Source organism: Meleagris gallopavo, chromosome Z (genome assembly GCF_905368555.1).
Source record: "Meleagris gallopavo chromosome Z, MGAL_WU_HG_1.1, whole genome shotgun sequence".
In the NCBI taxonomy this organism is placed as follows: domain Eukaryota; kingdom Metazoa; phylum Chordata; class Aves; order Galliformes; family Phasianidae; genus Meleagris; species Meleagris gallopavo.
Window position 1 is genome coordinate 64,723,060 of NC_139435.1, and position 21,591 is coordinate 64,744,650.

The 21,591-nt window shown below is 40.5% G+C and overlaps 1 protein-coding gene across 1 annotated transcript in view; it reads left to right on the top strand.

The window, feature by feature from the left end:
• Nucleotides 1-21,591, top strand: part of GRIN3A (glutamate ionotropic receptor NMDA type subunit 3A) — a 71,271-nt gene that overhangs the window by 19,965 nt on the left and 29,715 nt on the right. The window contains exons 2-3 of the mRNA XM_085213021.1: nt 9,834-10,438; nt 15,949-16,996. Coding sequence (XP_085069147.1) covers nt 9,834-10,438; nt 15,949-16,996 — 1,653 coding nt within the window. The remainder of the gene's footprint in view (nt 1-9,833; nt 10,439-15,948; nt 16,997-21,591) is intronic.

Here is a 21,591-nt window from a genome sequence, read left to right on the forward strand (position 1 = left end):
TCAAGCAGAGATTTTTAAATGCTATTCCTGATTTTAAGCCAAGCAAGTACACACAGAATTCACCTTAGAGCCATGATTTACATGTCTAGCCTCATAAAGATGAACTACTAACTTAATTCACCCTGGCCTCTTTTAATGGAGCTAAAGAGATCAGTCTTTGCAAGCTTAATTTTCAGTTTTCCTTCATACAAAAAATCAATACAGAGTAAAATGCACCTGCAGGTGAAATTAATCCTGTGCTACATACCCAGAACAAGGCCCAGCACAAAGGATCGATGGTGAGCTGGTGCATAAAATCATAGAATCGTTAAGGTTGGGAAAGACCTATAAGATCATCACATCGAACCAGCAGCCCATCCCTGCTGTGCCCACTAACCATTTCCCTCAGAGCCACATATACACATTTTCTTGAGGAACCAGATCAGGGTTCATTTTTCCCACTGTACTTTGCCATGAATCTTTCAGTGACTGCTCCATGCAAAGCACAGCAGTGCCAGGGGCACGTAGTGATACAGGTGCTAACCCATGGCTGGTCAGTGTGCTGGAGGAGCAGTATCCAGCACCCTGGCTTCCTCCAAGACACGGCCTCAGGAAGAACAGGAGAGGCTTTTTGGTTGAATTGTCCCCCCTTTCCACATTTGTTTCCAAGAACAAATAGCTTAATTTTACTCTGCTGGGCTGCAACCACTGAGTGGGGCTGCAAAGTTTGTTAGCAGGCTTGTTGTCATCTTTAAAATAACAAGACCAGGACGCAGCTCCTGCGAACACAGAGAATGCAAATGTGCTGGGCGGGTTGGAGATATTCTAAGCCAGGCTGGAATTGGACCAGTGGGTGGAAAAGGTGCTCCAGTTTTTATTCTTGCTGCCTGTGTTAATGGTGAATAAGATCTAATTGGATGAAGTGCTGCGTGGGTACGTGGGGTGCTTCTCAGCTTCTGTAGACTGAGATCAAACTTCTTTTACCTTCATAGCCAGAACCAGCCTATTCTGTACTCACTGCCCTCGTATTATCTATCTTTCTTTTTTCTTTCTTTCTTTTTTTCTTTTTTTTCCTGGAATTGTTTCTTTTTCTTTTGGTTCTGTGAGAATTTTGCTTGTGCCTAAAAAGCCAGGTGATACTGAAAGCAAACTCACAGCTGCTTGTGCTTGTGGAAAAGTAGCATTTTCTTACGATACACTTTAGAGAGCCCATCTTGCTGCTGGGAAGATGAGGTCTGCTATAAGCAGGCAAGGGTGGGAATGCTACTGCAAGAACCCTTCTCAGTGGGAAACCTGGCACAGCTGATGTGTCAAGGAGCACAGTGGGGAACAGCACTTGGCAGTGTGCATCATAATTACATCCTTAGTTGCCAAATTCTTTGTCAGCTTTCACGTTGTGTTAATGGTAGTCCTCAAGAGCGAGGCATTAGAGCAAACACTGTGTGCAATTAGCGTGAGCTATGGAAATATGCAAAGCCAAGAATTTGCTGTTAGTCTAATTAAAGTCCTAGCAGTCTAATCAAAATAGCGTTATTGGTCCCGCTGCAACAATACTTACAGACAAATTATCCAAATAGAATAGCTCGTTCTCAGCAGTGACACAGTTCAAGTTATTATACATGCACTTCTGCTATCTCTTTTCACACCTTTCTCAGCACCTTTCCGTTCATTTCTGGGTCCTGAGGCCAACATCACAAATCTCTTTTAGGGAGCAGAGCAAATGCATTTGTCTTTTCAAGGGGTTGATAAAGAGAAGTCTGCCGATCTCTAAAGGAGTATTCTGTTGGTGGTGGGAGTCTTTTTCTCCCCTGAGTTTCCTTTTGGTCATTTTTATTCGTTTGCTAATGTTGTCTGCATATCTGCTGTACTTGGCTGACAGTTTCTCATTCATTGACAGTTACACCTTATCTGCATATCCATTGTATGTGTAAGCTGGATACTTTGTTCTTTGCTCTCTCTAGAACAAGTTTCAATCTGCTCTCAAAGTAGTATTCTCTTAGTGACCCTTAAATGACCATTGGTGAGTTGTGATTTTCGTCCCTGACACCTCTTGTGCCATCCTGTGCTTGCAGTCTGCTGTCATCCTTTGATAGTGCTTGTGGGGTCCTTGATACAGCCTCTCCTAATTTTTTATCAGCAGTCTTTGAGGCGTGATTTCTTCATAAATCAACTGACATTTTATTAGAGCAGCCTTATCTAAGGTTGCTAGTAATCACTCCGAAAGAATAGTAAGAAGAGTTCCTCCATTCAGAGACGCTCATGGAGTGCTATGGTAGCTTCCTAAACCGTTATCTTCAAGGTAAGACAGCACTTCGAGTGTGTTTTAAGAACTGCTTTACAGCAACCTGGCCTTCCTGTGCTGCACTTCAAGGACCAGGATACGATGCAGGTCTGTAACTTCACAGCCTCAAAGCTCAGCGCTGTGCTCTCGGTGGTGCTGCCATAGTTTTGGCTCTGCTCATATTATCACTGCTGGACTCCCAGTTATTCTGACTGCACCAGAATATATCACGTTGCTTTAAGGGAATGAATAATTTTTACTAAACACTGTTTTCAAACTTCCATGCTTGTAGTGCTGTTCAGACAAACTCCTGAAAGATGTGTCTCTCTGGAGCTGCCCCCGTAATTTTCATTCTTCGCAGGAGTAAAAAACCTGTAGCAGGGTGGCTGCAGCACACACACCGGATGAGAAATACTGTGCTGAGAAATAGCAGCCTCGATGAGGTCAGCTGTAAGAAAATGTGTTACTGGGAAATCACATTGCAAACAAAACCTGGGGTAGAGCTGGCAAAGATCAGCATACATTTGATTGAGTGTGCTCACCTATCTGTCACAGCTGGATTCTGTAACAGTGCTGAACTTAGGAAAACAATGCTGTGCTGTACTGAATTGTCTGTTCTGGTTAATACTTGCATTTAATATCCCCTGGCATCTTTTATCCAAAAGCTTATAAGGGCTTTGCAGATTGAAGATGTGCTGATTATGAATCACATCTTCTTTCCCAGAAAAGGAGAATTCCTCAGGTAACTGTTGAGGCAAGAAAGGAACAGGCAGTCATTTACCAAATGCTAAATTAATAGCCAGGTTAAGAGAAGGCAGTAATAATTTGGATTTTCTGCAAGGAGTGTTGTTTAAAACTAACCAAAACCTTACCTTCCACATTTCCGTCTCCACTAACATTAGTAGAGTGCTTGGGAGCCAGAGTCACAGACAAGGACCCAGCCACCTTTCTGCCATACGTAGCATTCCACAGACCAGAGATGATCTTCTAGAGCACTGCACTGGCATTTTAACAATAGGGGAAAGCCTTTTATGGAGAATTAGTGCAACTCCCCCGATCTACTTGTGTTATCAATCATCTGTCTTCTAACAGTAGTGACATGTTTTAGGGAAAGAAAAACTATTTTGGCTCTTGGCATCTATATGAAATATTCTCTGTTGAACTTTAAGTGTTGTTTTTTTTCCCCTCCTAGAGCAAAGAACACCTTGAAGTTTTTGAAGTAGTATTACTTACGATAATTTATAAATGGCCATGAAGATAAATAATGGGTCTTTCTTTCCAAGAACAGCTGAATGTTCTTATTTTATACTGCCTGTTTGACCTTGTAGAGAACTGTACTTACTCAGATTAGTTTGAAGTTTTTGAATGTAGTCAGTAGAGATGTTAAGCAACCCAAATTCATGACTGTCTTGTCGAACAAGAAAAATAATTCTGAGGACAAACTAAGACACTCCTTAAATTAATGCTTCTTTTTGTTGTTGTTTCCTTTTTAAATCAACAGTTAGTGCCTCGTTAGGATCTGCTGATAAGCGTTGCCTGGACAGTTGCCAGGCTTGTTTTGCTCTAGGAATAAGAACGCCTTTTGCTAGTTTGAACTGGCTTTTCTCTCTCAAAAGCTTTGAAACTATCTGCAAAAAAATAGCCTTTGTTTGGGGATCTGCATTGTTTCAAATTATAGTCTTGTTCAAACAGGTGTGCGTATGTGGAGAGACAAGATGTGCAAGATGATGAAAGAGAATTAGTAAAGTCATCCTCCTCTTCTTGGGCCAATGCAGCAGAAATTCCTGGCTTGACAGTGGCTTGTTTTACATAGATGAATAGTCCTAATCATCTGGATTTAGGATTTTCTTCCCCAGAGAAACAAAAGATGAACTTATTCTTCTGTTTAAATAGCAGAAGAAATTGGTATTTTTAATCATGCTGATGCTGTGTAAGTAGATGTTTAAGTGTTTTTCTGGATGAAGGCCTGAAGGCTGAATGTAACACTTAGTGATGTCCATGAGAAAGAAGCCTTAGGGAGTTTAGCTGGGGCTGGAAAAAGGCCAGAAGCAGCATTACACCACGGTTCCAGCATTTGATACCAAAGACATGCTGGGCTCTTGGGACTAACCAGGGAGGCACAATAATGAAATATCCTTGGCTGAAGGTATGGAGAGCTCTAAGCTCCCCTTCTCACTGTATGTGGTGTGAGACAGTCAGTGACCCTGGTGAAGTGAGAGCTGCGCACGCTTTCCTAACTCCTCACCTGTCTCCGGAATGCGCCAGCAGCCGCTCTCCAGCTGGTCGGGCCAACAGTGGGACCTCTCTATCCAGAGCCCTTCCTGCACTTTGACAGCTGCCAACACAAAACCTCTATGAAGCGTTGCAGTTTCAGCAGCAAGGCAGCTATCAAAGAAAAAACGAAATATTTCACAGCATCTTTCTTTTTGGCATGTAAAGAAAAAGCAATAGGTAGGCACTTAGTCTGTAGGGAGATGGGTATTGAGCCTAAACTTTGTTGTTTCAACCATGGAAGAAATAGCTTCTCAGTTTTTGAAGCTCCAGCATCAGCTTGCTCACAGCTGCTATTTAGCTCTGTTTGTAAAGCTGTGAGTCCCCACAGCTGCACTGAAAGCCAGAAGGCTTTTTTTTTCTGTTCAGCAGAGGTTTCTCTGGTGCAATTATATAACTTGTTTTCTCTTTTGTTTCTTATCATAAACGTACATTTGAACACTGCCTTTGCCCCTTAGAATCAGTGGGGAGTAATATTTTCAAGGTATTATTTGCTTCTACAGTTAGCAAAAATTATTCGCATAGTGCTTTTAACTCTGCTAATGGATCTACTATAATGTCAGATGAAATGTCATCATGGCCATGTGTAATTAGCATTACAAATTTGGTTGAAGAGTTAAATGGTCAGATCCTGCAGGGTGCAAGTCAGTCTAGCTCCAGGCATTACATTCATAAGATTTTCAAGATTTTCCTTTACTGAGAATGGGTCTACAGATGACTGAGACAGCCTTGAGAATGATGTAATTGATGAAATGCAAATCATGTATTGGGTGTTAAATGGACCTGCTATCTCAAGTATCTCAGGCAAGGAAAGTAAAAATTGCTCTGGTTGCAGTACAGAAAGCAAATAAGTAGTTACTGTCTCTTTTTGTGTAGAGAACTGAAACACATCAGATCATATAGAGTTCATTGTTCTGGGATTGGCTTGGTCTGAAGCCCAGTGGACGTCAGTGACAAGACTGTCGATATCTATGCAAAGGCGATTAATCAGAAAATAAGGATTCTAGGTTCATTAGTTACCCAGAAGCTGAAATCAAGTCATCATGGCTAGTTTATAAAACACAAGCTAATTATATGCAGTAAGAAATTAAGTCTTCATAAACATTGAAAATGCTTTTGCTAGTTGAGACTTTGTAAATACAAACACATTAAAAATAAATTCCAATTAACATTATTGAAATGAGTTTTAATTTTCTGTGCAATGTAGAAAAATTTGATGCAAGTCATTCTACCTTTAATGACAGCTTAAAATAAAATAGAAACAAAACGATTGATTTTCCATACAAGAATTAATTGACAGTTTAACTGAAACAGTCAAACTTTACTGATTTCCAAAGTCAAGTAATAAAGGTGTCTGCCTAAGAGTTTTGATAAGGATGGATGGGCACAGTTCAATACACTGATATTATCTCATAAATCTTCTGTTTCCTGATAAGTAAAAAGTTATACATATCTAAACTATCATTTAAGTTGTCAAAAGCCTTTGCTCTGAAATTATGCAGCCTCAATGATTGCTATTGAATTACTGAATAGGCAGTTTTTGGAAGTTCTTCATTATAAAGCAGTAATTTTTTATTTTATAGAAAAATGAATCATCAAAAATAGATAAAGGCTCATCAAAGACTGTATACTGTATGTACATGTGACTTTATCTGTGTAATTTTTTCAGCCCCCTTAGGCTCAGTTGCATCCTACAAATGACAAATAAACCTTTCAAAATAAAATTAAGAAGGTATTAAATCCAAATATCTTCGAACACCACTGCATCATTTCTTGAAAGGTTTTTTTGCATGCAAAAACATTAAGGTTGGCCAGTGTTTCTCTAGATGAACCCTGTAATTGGGTGTATTGTGAACGAACCAGCCTGACCCATCAAGTATCGCAAAGCTAAATCCCAAGCTAAATCCCAAGCACAAAGCAGACGTAAACTGCTAGTAAAACAAAGTTACTCATTGATTCCCAAAGTCAGTAGGATTATTTGCATGGTGGGCTGAAAGTTAAGCAGAACACAGAGGCCTTCTAATTTATTTTTTTGTATGTCATTGTACCAGAAAAGTTCTGAAGGCGCGTTTGTTGTCACTTCCCTTCAAATTACCATTTGGTCCTTATGCACTTCATGGTACTTTTTCAGGCCTTAACGTTTACCTTTCAAGCGTGCTAACAATGAAATAAGCAGTTAATCACAGTACTGGTAATTGCTAATGTATATGTACCTGTTGATTATAGAAAATGACAACTAAAACATGTTAACAACCTCCTTTAAAAACATGTTTGATCTAAACAGGTTATGCGAGTTCACATCCACTCAGTGAATCGTACAATGACAGAACTGTTTGAGTTGAAGGGAGCCATCTCATCTAACTCTCCTCCAGTGAACAGGGACATCTGTCGCTAGATGAGTGTGTTCAGAGCTCTGTCCAGCCTGACCTTGAGTGAAGTGTCTCAATGCAAGAAGAGTCTATTGGACCACAATGACACTTCTAAGTATTTTCACATAAAAAAGGGACCACTGTTAGAACTCCTCAGGAACAAACCTTTGGCTGCACTACTATAAGAAGTCCATCTTCCACCTGAGACTCCCCACAAGTGCAGTAGAGTTTGTCTTCGTCTGCACTGCTGAATAAAATTATAACCAGTTTCCTAGCCCCAAAGGAAAGTTTCTCTATATGTGTTCAGTGCTGTGTTTCCTGTGGGTACAGTGTGATACCCAGTGACCTCAGCACGTAATTTTTACCTGTTGTGTATCTTTTTTGCTTCAAAACTGCTTTGATATATGCAGTGTTTGGAAGAACTGTGCTATGGACAGGAGGAAATCTTACTTAGTATGAAACAGTGCATTAGCACTGTGTTTAGCATGGGCGCATATAGGTCTAGAGATATCTGAACCTGCTGGGTAAGGTGGAGCACCAGTTCTCATGCACTTACCCATACTGTCTACTGGGAATAGTCCCCCAAATGTACTGGAACTCACACTGACACACGGTAGGACACCAAGGAGAGCTACATGTTATGGGCCAAACCCAGTCTGGGGACAAATTACACAGCGCAAATGTTCATGTTTGTTTTCTGGCAGCTTTTTTTCAGAAGTATGGATACAAACATTCTTGCTAACTTCTATCAGTCATCAGTACAGGGTGGTTTTTCTGTGTCCAATAGATTTTTTCTTCAATATCTGCATGTACACTGTAATCGATGTGAAGCTATGATTGAGATGCTGTGCTTCTGAATGTACCAGAGAATTTTGAGCTTCCTGATGCAGTATGTACAGGTTGTATGCTGTCGCTCGTACGTGCATAATGTTCTATTTATATTGAATAACTTACTTCTAAACTAGAAAATGAACTAAGTCAGTAGGCTTGCAAGGTTGTTTGGGGGCCAGACTTCTACTTGATCTTGGGCAGAGGACACAAGGAAAACTTTCTATTCCCTTCTGTTTCAACTGAGGGACAAACTAGAGCTAATTTATTGTATGAGCTCATAATTTTAGCCAGAAAAGTTTGTCTCAGTTGAGTTGTTAGACACTAATTTATTCAAATCAGCTTCCCAAATCCAGGTATTATGTGCAAAGCTTTTTTTTCTGTGCTAATCATGTATTTCAGTTAATAGGCAATGTTTAGCTTAGAGCTCACAGAGTCTGCACAGCTTAGCTTCTTGTGCATTCAGTAACTTGTCCTTTATCAAAGAGTCAATCCTCTTGTGCGTTATTGGCAGTACATGATGTGCATTGATTGTGGACACTGATCTATTCAATTAGCTTATTTATGAGTCTATGTTAAAACAAGACACTGGTACCAAAACCAAGAGGTAACAAAAGAGCTGAGAGCTTCTTCAACTAAAGTATTCTCATAATCAAGCTCTGAATTTAAATGATTTACTCAGGAAAATGCATGATGAGTTCATGTAGCTGCAAATTAACACAGTGAAAGCTTGCTGCTTTTAAACAGTGTTTAGCTCTTCCATTTGTTTGTTTGGGTTTTTTCTATTTGGTGGTTGTTTTTTGTTTGCTGCATTCTACCTCTTACATCTAAAGCAGAGAGCCAGGGTTTCATTTTAGTGCATTTCTGATTATTTCAAATTTAGAATGCTGTTTCTGAGATCCATCCAAGCTGGAGCCTGTAATGATCACTAAGATATTGCTAAAATCAAAGGACAGCATTTTATACTAGCTTTAAACAGAGTAAAGGTCTGATTCCCTTTCATGTATACTACTTGTTATCTACCTAAAATGTAAGAGCATGAGGAACAGACCTGAAGGGCTGAGCGACTTAGGAATGGATAGAAAGACGATGAAATTCAGGAACCTGTGTAGGATAATATATAATTTGAGGGGGCATGAATACCGGCAAATGTTGACATGAAGTCACAACAAAGATCTTACAAGCCAAATCAAATCCTGAAACTGATTTCTTAACAGACTTCATAGAAAAGCTATACTGAGGACTGTCAACTTCTGAGCTGGAACCAAGCAGATGAATTAACCTCATATCCTCCCTCCTTTCCTTTAAAAGATAGAGCAAAAGGCAGTGTTGCTGGGAAATGTAACTGATTACATTCTATTCTATCATCAGTGACTTAAAAAATATAAGCATGGAATGCCTATTTATCAAGTATTTTCCAACTCAGCACGGAGTGTGCACATCTTAGCCTTTTGCTCATTCAGTACCTAGCCCTTTACTAAGGAATTAATCTTCTTAGGTTTTATTAGCAGTACATGATGTGCATTGGTTGTCAGTGACGATCTGTTCCATTAGCTTCCTCACATGTCTGTGTAGGAAAAGTCCACTACTACTCTCCCACCCGCCCACCCAGCCCCCCCAAAAACAAACAAAAAAAAAAAAAAAAAAAACACAAAAAGACCTGAGATTTCTTTTTTATCTTCATTTACTTTTTACCAAAGCACTTGACAGTGTTCATTGAATTTAATCATTATTGCCATGATTGAATGCAAATAATAGTCTTACTTTCTCGTATGCTCTGTTAGAAGAAAATGGAATTCAGTGATCGAGATTGCCAAGAAATCCAAAAGTACAAGTGGATTTAAAGAAATTCAAATTATTGGAAACAGAGACTCTTTGATGATTATTGAAGTTGACTCAGATTCTAGCACAGGAAGCCCTTGATTTACTGTCCATGTAAGTTGGGTAGGTCTAAGTCCCAGTTTCTCATACCGTTACCTAGATCAACAATTGAGTACTTTGAACAACGTGACTGAACATGTAATCCTCGCATAAAAATTAAGAAAATGCATTAATTTTAATTCCAACTTATTTCTAATTAAAATATTTTGTATTCTTAACTGCAGAATCCCCTCCATCTGCAAATGAGTTTAGAAAACTCGTTGAGCTCTGATGCTGATGTCACATTCTCAATCCTTGCAATGAACAACTGGTACAACTTCAGCTTAATGGTATGCCAGGAGGAGTGGAACATCACGGACTTTCTCCTCCTCACACAGCAGAGCTCCAAGTTCCACCTGGGGTCCATTATAAACATCACAGCAAATCTCACTTCAACCAAGGACCTTCTGAACTATCTACAGTTTTACCTGGAGAGCATCAAGGACACAACATCTACCATGGTCATGTTTGGATGTGACATGGAAAAAACAAGGAGAATTTTTGAAATAACCACCCAATTTGGAGTGATGCCTCCAGAACTTCACTGGATTATTGGGGATTCACAGAATGTGGAAGAACTAAGGACAGAAGGTTTGCCACTCGGTCTCATTGCTCATGGCAAGACAACACAGTCTGTCTTTGAGCATTATGTGCAGGACGCAATGGAGCTGGTAGCAAGAGCTGTAGCAGCAGCCACCATGATTCAGCCTGAACTAGCTCTCATTCCGAGTACAATGAATTGCATGGACACAGATGAAAAAAATATAGCCTCAGGACAATATTTGTCTAAGTAAGTTTGTTGTTGTTGTTGTTGTTTGTAGCTAGCATTTCTGGTATCAAATAACATCTTAGTTTCCTTTCCCTTCTCAGCCTTTCTTTATAGCATGGCAGTAATGCTATTCACCCTTACTAATGTATGCGTTTGTTTCAGTATTTCTTCCTGCTTCATTCTTCTGGAGGTATAACGAAACTTAAACTTAGCCATAGAGGGAGGTGAGACCAGTTGTGGAAAAAGATCCTGTTCCACAGAGGCAGAGATAGTACAGAGAGCATGTAGGCTCAGCTGCAGCCTAAGCACTGAAAGTATCTTGTAATTATTTATCTGTGGGAGAAGTCAAATTCCCTCAGGTTGTGAGATATGTGAGAGAATACAAAACACAAAGTGAGTATTTGCGCTACCAAAGACATGAGTATAAACAGGTGTGTGTTTTCAGGCCCTTGCTAGTATGCTTCCATGGGTCTGGAATGAGCAACCAAAAAACCCGTGACCACTTCTGCAGGCTGAGAACTCTCAAAGCTACAAGAAGTGCCAGAAACCAAATCTTCTGTAGGGTAGAGTGGGAAGCTCCTCTTGCAGCTTCTAAAACTGTAGACCAGTTGTTCCCAAAACCACCTGGAGATTAATGTTTACAAATATTTGAGGCTTTAACATCTGAGAAAGATGCATGATTCCTTTTAAAAACAAACAAAAAAGTCCTTGTTGTGTGTGTGAAGTCATCAGCTGTTTTACATTTAGTGATTGCTGCAGATTTTTACCCCCTTACATCTGGTTTTTAGCCTACAGATGTTAATGGATGGGGTTATGATAGGAGTTCTTGAGCCAAATGTTCGAGTGTTAGACTATTTTGAGGATTAAGGAAGAGTCAAAGAGAAACAAAAGCTAAATCAAAACACTTTTATGTATTCTTGCATAACATTTCTTCTTCATTGTTTTCTTCAAAAAACTAGTAGCCCTTACATGATGAACATGGACTGCTGTCATCAGACTGTCATATTTTTCACATCTGTGATATGTCTTGTCCCTTCATTTTGATTAAGATACTGTGGAAGGCAAAAAAAGGTCAGAAGGTAGGGAGAAATCTGTCTTTAAAAGGAATGACTTGAATCAGCTGGGGAAAGACGGTTTATGGGGAATGTGATAAAGATGTACAAAGTCACTAGTGAAATGGAGTGAGGAGACAAAGATAAATCATTCACTGTCTTTTTGCCTTAAAGAAACTAGGGAGATGAAGTCAACGACTTAATTCAGTTCAGAACAAATCAAAAGCAGTGCTTCATACCACTGCACTGTGGTACAGCACAGTACAGAGAGTACATCTGTAAATTCAACTAATACTAGCATTTTAAGTGAGTTCAAGAGGAGGGCCGAATGAAGTGCCTGCAAGAGAATTCAGAGGGAGCAGCACCATACTGACAAATCACAGCAGGCTGTGGAAATGCCTGGAACTCAAAATGGTTGAGAACTGTGAGAGGATTAGGAGAAAATGTCATACACTTGGCCTGCTTTTCCCTAGGTAGCTGCTGGTGGACTGTGTTGAGGAGAACACGCTTGATAAACCCTTGGTCTGAATCACTGCAGTGCGTAGTGTATCAGTGAGGCAGACACCTGATCGCCAGTCCTTATGTATTTGAGTTAGCAGCACAACTATTAATTCATAACAGCAACAGTGATTTATGAGTCACCAGTGGGTGGCTTAATTGTGACCAGAGCAGAGGCAAAACTTCTGTCTGGTGAGTAACTGAGTATTTACTGGCGGGGGTCCTTTCCTTTTCTGCCTGAGAGCTCATCTGTCTTGGTACACTGCCTTAGAGCTGCGGTGGCTGGGGATTGAGATGCAGAGACATGAGCATTGCCTCTGCAGCTGCAGCATGCAGAGTAAAAGCACATCCATGACTGGCACACCAGGTTCAGGGCTTTCACTGTTCTTGTGCACTGACTCTGGAGCCATTTAAGTGGCACCCAAGGACACCAGCACAGCTGTGAACAAGGCCACTGTCTAGTCTATGGCAAAGCAGGCTTTTATAGATACGAGTATGGAATTGGAGGAACACGTGCTTGTTGTAAATCTCCCATCTTTAATTCCTCCTACAACAAGTCTGATTCCCAGATCTATTCCTGTTGCTCCTGGGAGCATCCTTGTTGCCAGAATAAGATACTAAAATTTAAGAGCTTCATCTTTTCTTATAGCCTAAACTAGTCTCACAGCTTTAATTTGCCTTGGGTAATTTCTCCAGCCGCCTATTTGTCTGCCTGTTCTGGCTCTTGCTTCTGGTAGTTTTTCCAAGAAAGATACAGAGTGGCCAAGCCACTGAAATTGAGAGGAAGTGAAATCATTTAATTAAATCATTCTGCAAAGAGGGCTTTGCTCGAGTATAGTAACAACCAGTTCTTAGAACAAAGAACAGTAATAAAAACAGGAAGAAAGCTGAAAAGAACAAGTGGCATACTCGGGAATTCTTGGTTAAGCTAAGTAGTACTAGTGAAGTGTTGACACAGATACCACAGTCTGTCAGTGCAATCGTCAGCTCACAGACATTGACGCATCAAGGAATTAATTCACAGAGGATCTGTCCCTTTGCCTTCTGAAATCTATACACACCTTTCTGCATGAACCCGTCCGTAGCCCTTCTGAAGAGGACCAGCTCAGTATATCATACATATATTGATACATATATATATCAGATATATATCAGAGATTTCCATTGTGTGATATGTGACACTTGTAAGTCTCAGAGATTTCACACTAGAGGGTGTTGGTCTAAATAATGTGGTCAGATCCTCAGATCTATTTTTTAAAGTGACTGAGTTCTGCTGTGAAGACTGTGGCATGAGTTTCACTCCTGCGGCACACAGCACATGCAGAAGATTAGAAGCCAGAGCCACTCACAACTTTTACAAAGTATTGTTAAAATGTATCTCCCACATGGTTCCCCTCATTTATTTTGATTAATGTCCTGTCACTACCAAAAATATGGAACATGCAAATGAGCTGCAAAAGTAAGCTACTACCTTGAGAAGGTAGCAAAGTCTAAATGTTACTAAATCTCTCAGGTAAATGCTTCTAACACAATTCAACTACAGGACGGGTACAGAGTGCTTGGTTCACTCTCATGGGCATGCTTATTATAACACTGAAAGTCAGAGAACACAGTGCATAAATTTCTCTGTTCTCATTCTACCTGTAGAAAGTAAATCTAATGCGTTATTCCATAGCTTCATCTACTCTCCAAACTCCAGGTTTGCAGCTTTCTAATATTCAGGTTGTGCTGCAGTGGAAATTTGGGGCCAAATCCATCAGAACCTTGCTAATTTATTCCTCTTAGGAATTTGTGTCTGTCAGTTTCGGCACTGTTGTTAAGTGATGAGTTGTTAACACTATTTTCTACACTGCTTCTTTCATAATGTTGTGCACGTATATATCTATACCTTCAGTTATTGTCATAGTGATGACCTCAGCATATAAACCCAGCAGTGCTTGTAAGGAAGAAATTGCTTTTTTTTTTTTTTTTACAAAGACTGAGGAGAAGAGAGATAGAAAACAAACATGTTCATGGTTATGTCAACCTTCCTTTAGTGCTCAGGATTGCCTTCCTCTGTTGCTGTTGTCTTGATGATGTTTGCATTTGCAAACATGCACAGATCCTGCCAAGTAGAGAAGCAGCCTGGGAGAAAAGCACGTGTCACACATGACTGATACCAGTGGTTAATGAAGTTACGGTTACATTTAGCTAACACTAGACTAAGTGGGAAAAGGACTTCTAAAATGTGATCCACAATCAAGCATCAATCCTGTATATTATTAACATTTGTGTGTATTTCTGGGCATAATTCTTAGACTTGGGTAACGTGTACAGATCTGTTGTTCTGGACAGTATAGGCTATATCATCCTAGATTGTGTCATCTTTTGGGTTGATGGTTGAACTAGATGATCTCAGTGGTGGTTTTTTTTCCAGCCTTAATAATTCTGTGATTCTAAGGTCTTTCTCCGAACTTTATGCGGAATAGACTGCTTGAGAGTAGTTTTGAAGCCATCACAGAAAAGGCTTTCACACATACAGCTGTACTCAAACTGTATTATTTAGTTTCTTAAATTTGTTCTTAGCTGAGGGCAAATGTTAGTATGATCTGCACATATGAAGAATTTTTACTGCTGAAGATACATAAAAATTTAACAGATTTCGTCAGTGCAGTGCAGTCAGCAGTGTGCATGCACAGACACGTGCTGCAGTTTTATCCTTTTTTAATCTATTTAAAGGTTAGTTTTTTCTTCCCCTCTAGCTATTGATAAACAATTAACACTACTTAAAGTTTATGCCTTGTCTATTGAGGCTACAGTGACAGCTACACACTTTATACTTCTTTCAATACTTGCTTTCTTCTAATTCTCAGAGCTATTATGACGTGTTACATTCTACTGTGACAGCTAAATACTCTGTCATCTGAATGCGTCTTACTGAAAAATATGTGCTTCACTTACCTTACACCATATTAGCAGCAATATAACTCAGTTGTTTTTAATGGAATCACTCTACCAAGACTTCCATAGTCGTAACAGAGTGCCTCTGCAGTCCCTGCAAAATGCACAGCAGCTTTCTCATTAACAGAGAGCAGTTCAGCTGGTCATGTTCCCACTCACTTCCCTGCTCCCTTATCTGTATCATTTTAGCATATTGAATAATGAGTTACCAGAAGCTGTATTACACATAGGTGGATGACAACTACCAGCAAATGTTGCCAGCCCAATGCAAAGGAAATACTTAACTTTTACTCTGAAGATGTGGGATAGCAAACGCCCAAAAACAAATGTGCAGTGCAAAATTGGTATGCTTCATGAGATCAGCTGTGTCAAAACTGCACTTTTCAGAACATTGCTTTTGCAGGTATTTTAATAATAATATTTTTTTTTAAAGAAGTAAAATCTTTTTCTAGGGCAAAGTTTTTTCACTGAGTCCTTTCCTCATTCTGAAGTGGCTAACAGTGACTTATCAGTGGCAAATGGGCATTTAGAATCTGGGTTGGTTCACTTGAGAGTGCTTGAAATATGTTGACACCGCCTCAGAAGCATCTCTTACGTATGTTACATCTTAATAAGATCACAAGATTTTTCTTGGAAGGGCATTTCTTCATTTCCATTCTTCCATTTTCATTCATATTTTTTATCTAGGAATCTGGCTGCTGATCTCTTCAAGTTCAGTTGAGAACTAGCCTATGTTTCATTTACTTATGAAGCAAAGGGCAAAGGCAACTGAAAAAAAAAAGATATCTCTCATTTTTTTATAGTAAGTAAATAAAACATGTTTTCTAAATAGTTTCCATGTACATAAAATATGCAGAGGAGAGAGCATTCCGAAGTATTTTAATCATAAGTGTCTTATTCATTGTGCCATAGGAAAGCTATGAATATCTAGTGTTTAGCCAGATTTTCTAATCTAATCCCTTAAACATAAACTCATGGTGTCTGCATAAGTTTCAGCATATGGTAACGGCTTCTGATTACTCTGTTTTCTCTCTCCAACAGGTTTTTAGCTAACACAACTTTTGATGGTCTCAGTGGCCACATTAAGGTGAAAGGTTCCTCTGTTGTCAGCTCAGAAAACAACTTCTTCATCTGGAACCTGCAGCATGATCCTGTTGGGAACCCTATGTGGACTCGTCTAGGGAGCTGGCAAGAAGGAAAGATTGTCATGGACTATGGGATATGGCCAGAACAGGCCCAGAGACATAAAAATCACATGCAGCACCCCACTCGGCTGCACCTCAGAGTGGTAACTCTTATTGAGCACCCTTTTGTCTTTACAAGAGATGTAGATGATGAAGGTCTTTGCCCAGCAGGGCAGCTGTGCCTGGATCCTTTGACCAACGATTCAGCAGTGCTGGATAACCTGTTTGAAACCCTTCAAGGAGGAAATGACACCGTTCCCATTGAGCTGAAGAAATGCTGCTACGGCTACTGCATTGATCTGCTGGAGAAATTGGCTGAGGATATGAACTTTGATTTTGACTTGTACATTGTTGGTGATGGAAAATACGGAGCCTGGAAGAATGGTCATTGGACTGGGCTGGTAGGAGACCTTCTTTCTGGGACAGCTCACATGGCAGTGACATCATTTAGCATTAACACTGCCCGCAGCCAAGTGATTGATTTCACTAGCCCTTTCTTTTCCACTAGTTTGGGGATATTGGTGAGGACCAGAGACACGGCAGCTCCGATTGGAGCCTTCATGTGGCCACTTCACTGGACTATGTGGCTGGGGATATTTGTTGCGCTCCACATCACTGCTGTTTTCCTCACCTTATACGAGTGGAAAAGTCCTTTTGGGATGACCCCCAAGGGAAGGAACAGAAACAAAGTCTTCTCTTTCTCCTCTGCCCTGAATGTCTGCTATGCGATCTTGTTTGGAAGAACAGCTGCCATCAAACCCCCCAAGTGCTGGACTGGAAGGTTTTTAATGAATTTATGGGCTATTTTCTGTCTGTTTTGTTTGTCCACGTACACAGCCAACCTAGCTGCTGTCATGGTTGGAGAGAAGATCTATGAAGAGCTTTCTGGAATACATGACCCAAAGGTAAAGCATGTCTGTTGTTATTAGCTCAGCTTTTTCTTTTTCCCAGTCAAAATTCACTGCTACATAATTTATGGTTTCTTAAAATCAGAAAGCAACCTGTCTGCAAAACAGCAGTTATCCTACAGTTAATTATCATCTGACAGCACTTCAGGAGGAAAGTCCAGTGAGAGAACGTATTTAAATATCCATTAAAGTGTATGGAGTAGTTTCAAAGGTGTAAGGTTAGAGGTTGGTTGAGGATTTTTGTTTTGCTCACAGCAGAGATTTTAAGTGGTTTCTACATGCAGATTTAAGGTTATATTACAGTTCTGGAGTCCCTTAGGCTGCAGCTGTTTGGATCAATTAGGTGATTTAGATCATTCTGAGATTTACTCAGGCAAAATAACCACACAGTGTGGAGACAAAAGCATGGACACAAAACCTGATATTCTAGGCAGGGTTTTGCTAGTATTTCAGTGGCCTTAATGGTGTTACTGCCAACGTTGTCCATGAATATTAAATCAAATGGAGAAGAACTGAAATATTTTGAAAACCTACTTTTAGTATCAGAATGACAGTACTTTATGAGTAGTCAGACCATTGATTTTCAGTGTCACTTCTGCTGTGGAACTATTAGTGCAGGAATTGGATCGCACAGTAGATGGCTTGTATACAAGTAGCTGAGAGGGTTTGGTACATATTGGGAAGGCAGGGAAAAATGCAGAAGCAGGACTGCTCACACACACTCTCTCCCTCATTCTCAAGGTGGATGAAGGGAGGTTGTGCTGAAATTTAAGCCTCAGCCACATTCCATAGTTCAGCATTTTGGAAGACAGTTGTGACTTTATTTGCTACTAATTTGTGGTCACAAATAAAACTGAGCAGAAGAGTTTATGGAGAGAATACACAGCTGCAGGTGACACAAAAGCAGGCATGCTCTTCAAGTGAGAGTTCCTCTAGGGAGCAGGATGCCAACAGAAAATTTCCCTTGTTTATTTGAAGCTTTCACCAGCAAAAGGTTGATTCATGGTATTGTCCACAATTTTATACACATAATTTAACTGCTAGTACACAGCTGTGAAACTATCTACCATCAGTCTCAGGTGGCTGAACTGATAAAACATTATGCCAGTGGAACAAATCACCTCAAGAACTCCAGAACTGATCGCTTATTTTGCTTTCATAAAATTTATTCATAAAGGTTATATACATACCTCCAAATAACACAGGCCAAGCTCCATCTTTCACGTCAGTAAAACTCTGTGTTTGGACTGATGACCATCCAATTTTGACTTTGTGAATATGACTTCTGAATCACTTCCTCCAACATTTAGACCAATAATATTTTTTAAAAAGAACATTATTTTCACTCTGATTTATGATGTAAAGCTAGTGCTTTTCCTCCGATAAAGATATCAGAGATAGTAAATCTGTAATTTCATCAAGTTAAGCTTCAAGACTGCTGGAATCTTGTATTTGTTTTGTTCAGAGCATAATGGATGAGTAATTGAGAGTGTTTCAGTCCTTGTTTGGTAAGCCTCAACATGGACTTGAAAATGAGGTTAGTTCACTGTTTTTTGTATGGCATTACCTAATCCATTACCTAGTCACATCAGATTATGTCCTAATTTTCTGCGTCACTGTTATGACCATGCAGGCAGTTCCTATGAGAGATATTGGAAAACTGCAAATTGTAAGAAGATAGTATTCTAAAGCTGCGTTATAAAGCTTTGCCATCAAGTTATAAAATTGAGGACAGAGTACTGAAGCATATGAAGACTGCAAACTAAGGTCTTAGGCCTGAATAAAACACTGCTGACTAATGGTTTGGGGTTAATCACCTCAGGGATCAGGTAAACCAGTGGCATTAGTGGCCTCTCCCAGACAGACACTTCTCTGCTTCATGGAACAAAGCTAAGCTTTTGAATTGTTCCCACTTTCCCATATAGAAATTGTTGCTAGCCTCCACGCATTTCCAGCCCAGCTAACAACACCATATTAGTACCCTTATTGTCTGCACTCACCTAGCACAGGGACATGGGAGACGCACGTCATAGGGTGTAGCTCAAGTGCCCATTTAATGCTGCACAACAACTACCTATATACCGTGACACGCAACTGCCCTGTGAACCTGTGACCCATCAAGTACCACCCAGAACCACCCCCTGTAACTACCACCCACCTTAGCCCAACTACCACCCACACTGAGTACCGCCCACAGAAATAAATAGGTTTTATGAGAGATGACTACGTGATGTTACATGATATTTGTAGATATTTTGTTCTCATGTTCGCTTCTGAAGTCTTAGTCTGTTATCATCAGTTATAACAGAAAAAGTGTTGCTTTAATCGCTTCTCACACAAAGCCTGAGCTGAGCTCTGACAGAGTTCTCTCTAACATACAAAGCTCAGGTTAGGAAAACGTCTGAAGCACAGCAGTTGTAGAGGTACACCCACCAGTTTGGTTAGTTCTTTAAATATTTTTAGGTGATTTAAATATTTTACCTTCTTTTTCAGATCTACCTGCCTCTTTGTCTTTTTGAAAAAGTTGGCAACAAGATGCAGAAATAATCTTTTTAATATTAATGTGCTTTTAAACATTCCCCTCCTGTTCTCCAGGCAGATATGCTCTTGTACTGTGCTTCTGGACAGTATTTAAAAAGCAAAACCTGAAATAGATGAGCAGCCTGTTTGAGGTGGTGTAAAACGTATGATTTTCCCAAGCTGGCACCGCAGACAGTAAATCCCATATGAGACTCTTAAGCAGGAGGAGAGGGATGGTAAGATGGGAAAAAGTGAAAGTCTTTTTTCAGCATGAGAAACCTCATTTCTAAAGCCAGTCCTGACAGGAGGATCTATACACTTTTTTCTGATTAAGAAAATATCCGAGGTTAGCTATGGCCTGAATAAACTGCATTTGCCTTTCTGGAGGAATACATGTTGCGGCAGTGGTGTGTAATTGACCAAGCAGGACTGTATTTTAGCAGTTGCTCAGTATAGCTCTGAAAGGAGAGTCTCAGAGGTACAACCTTCTCATCAGAGATCAACAGAAAATTAGTTGCAGTACAACCGCTGATCACACAGAATATGGAATGAGGGGTCTCCCCAGTGGACCTTCCTGTACTCTGACAAGAAGGGAGCGATGAAATACTGAAATATCACCATGCTGCTTCCAGGAGGCACCAGCCAGGCATGCTGCTACCCTAAGCAGCAATGGGAGGCAGGAAAATGTCATTCTGGGAACCGGCCTTGTGCCTGAGATTCTCGGTGTGCATTTTCTGAGTGAGGCCTGCACAGAATCTTTACAAGGGCAAGCCAAATGTCCAGAGCAACCATCCAACCACCTACATCACTGACTCGGGTTTTCAAACCTGAGAACCCTTTGATGCTGTAGGGATTAGAAATACATTTTATCTAATGTCTGTCGCACAGGTTGCTTCCAGTCCTTCACATCACATCTCGTGAATACTGAGCTAACTGGCTCTGATCAGCCACAGGTGAAGGCCTGCAGGAACACTGGGTGGTTGCTCTCCCGAAAGCTCCCACCTCAGAGGCAGCCAGCTGCAGCCTGACCGCACACCTTTCTTTTAGCAGAAGTTGCAAAATACAAACCACCACTGAACTGCAGAAATATGTTAAAGCAATTTTCTATCACCTTAAGATCTTACTCTCCTAAGAAAATGGGCAGCTGGGGACCACAGCTGCCTTATCTCCTCCTGTTTTCTAATCTTACACATTTTATACCATCATCTCTTCTCAGTGCAAACCGGCACACCCATCTTTCGGGGAAAAAAAACACAAAAAAACATTCACTTGAATGAACCCAGGCTGCTGTTTGAGCAGTAGAGGATAGCTGCAGCATGAATGCAGTCTCAACACAGATGAAGGTTGCAGCAGTGTCCTGAGTCCTCATCTGAAGCAGCAGGCTGCTCTCCGCACCATGGGCAATGAGTTTATAAGCTCACTTGCAGGCAGGAGACAGGCAAACATTTTGTTTGGATCATTTTCTACTGCTTTCATCCCTTCTGCTATCTGAATCCTAGGTTGTCTTCCTAATGTCAGATCTTTGGGTGCATAAAAATTCATGGCATTCCTGATTTTCGGACTGCTTGGCAGACTGTCTGTTGTGCAGACCTGACTTCTATACAAGGTCAGTTATTCATCCTGTGAGCACGCAGACCAGCAGGCTGCCTTGGAGCAGGTCTGATCATTTGTCCTGCCTTCCTGTCACAGCCTGGAAGACACCTGGCACTATTCCTGACATCTCCCCTGTCTGCTTGCTACCTTGTTTGTTTTATAGCTCCTTAGTCCCCTGGCCATGACATTATGCTAAGTCAGAGTTGAAAAAGCCAACACCTAAAGCTTTTATCTCTTGCTGTGGCCAGGCCAGTGCATATTTTCACAGAGACTGGGTTGCAAAAGGTAACCCGTTAAAAATGCTGCTACAGAGGCACTGAGGTGTGCAAATGGGAATAGATGGGGACAAGGCAGCTGGCTGCTCTATCTGTTCCTTGACTGACAGGCAGCGACTGCATTACTGCAGTGCAGCAGGCACGGGCTGAGTAGAGAAGGAGCATGGAGATAAACAAGAGACTTGGGGTACAAAAAGAGAATTT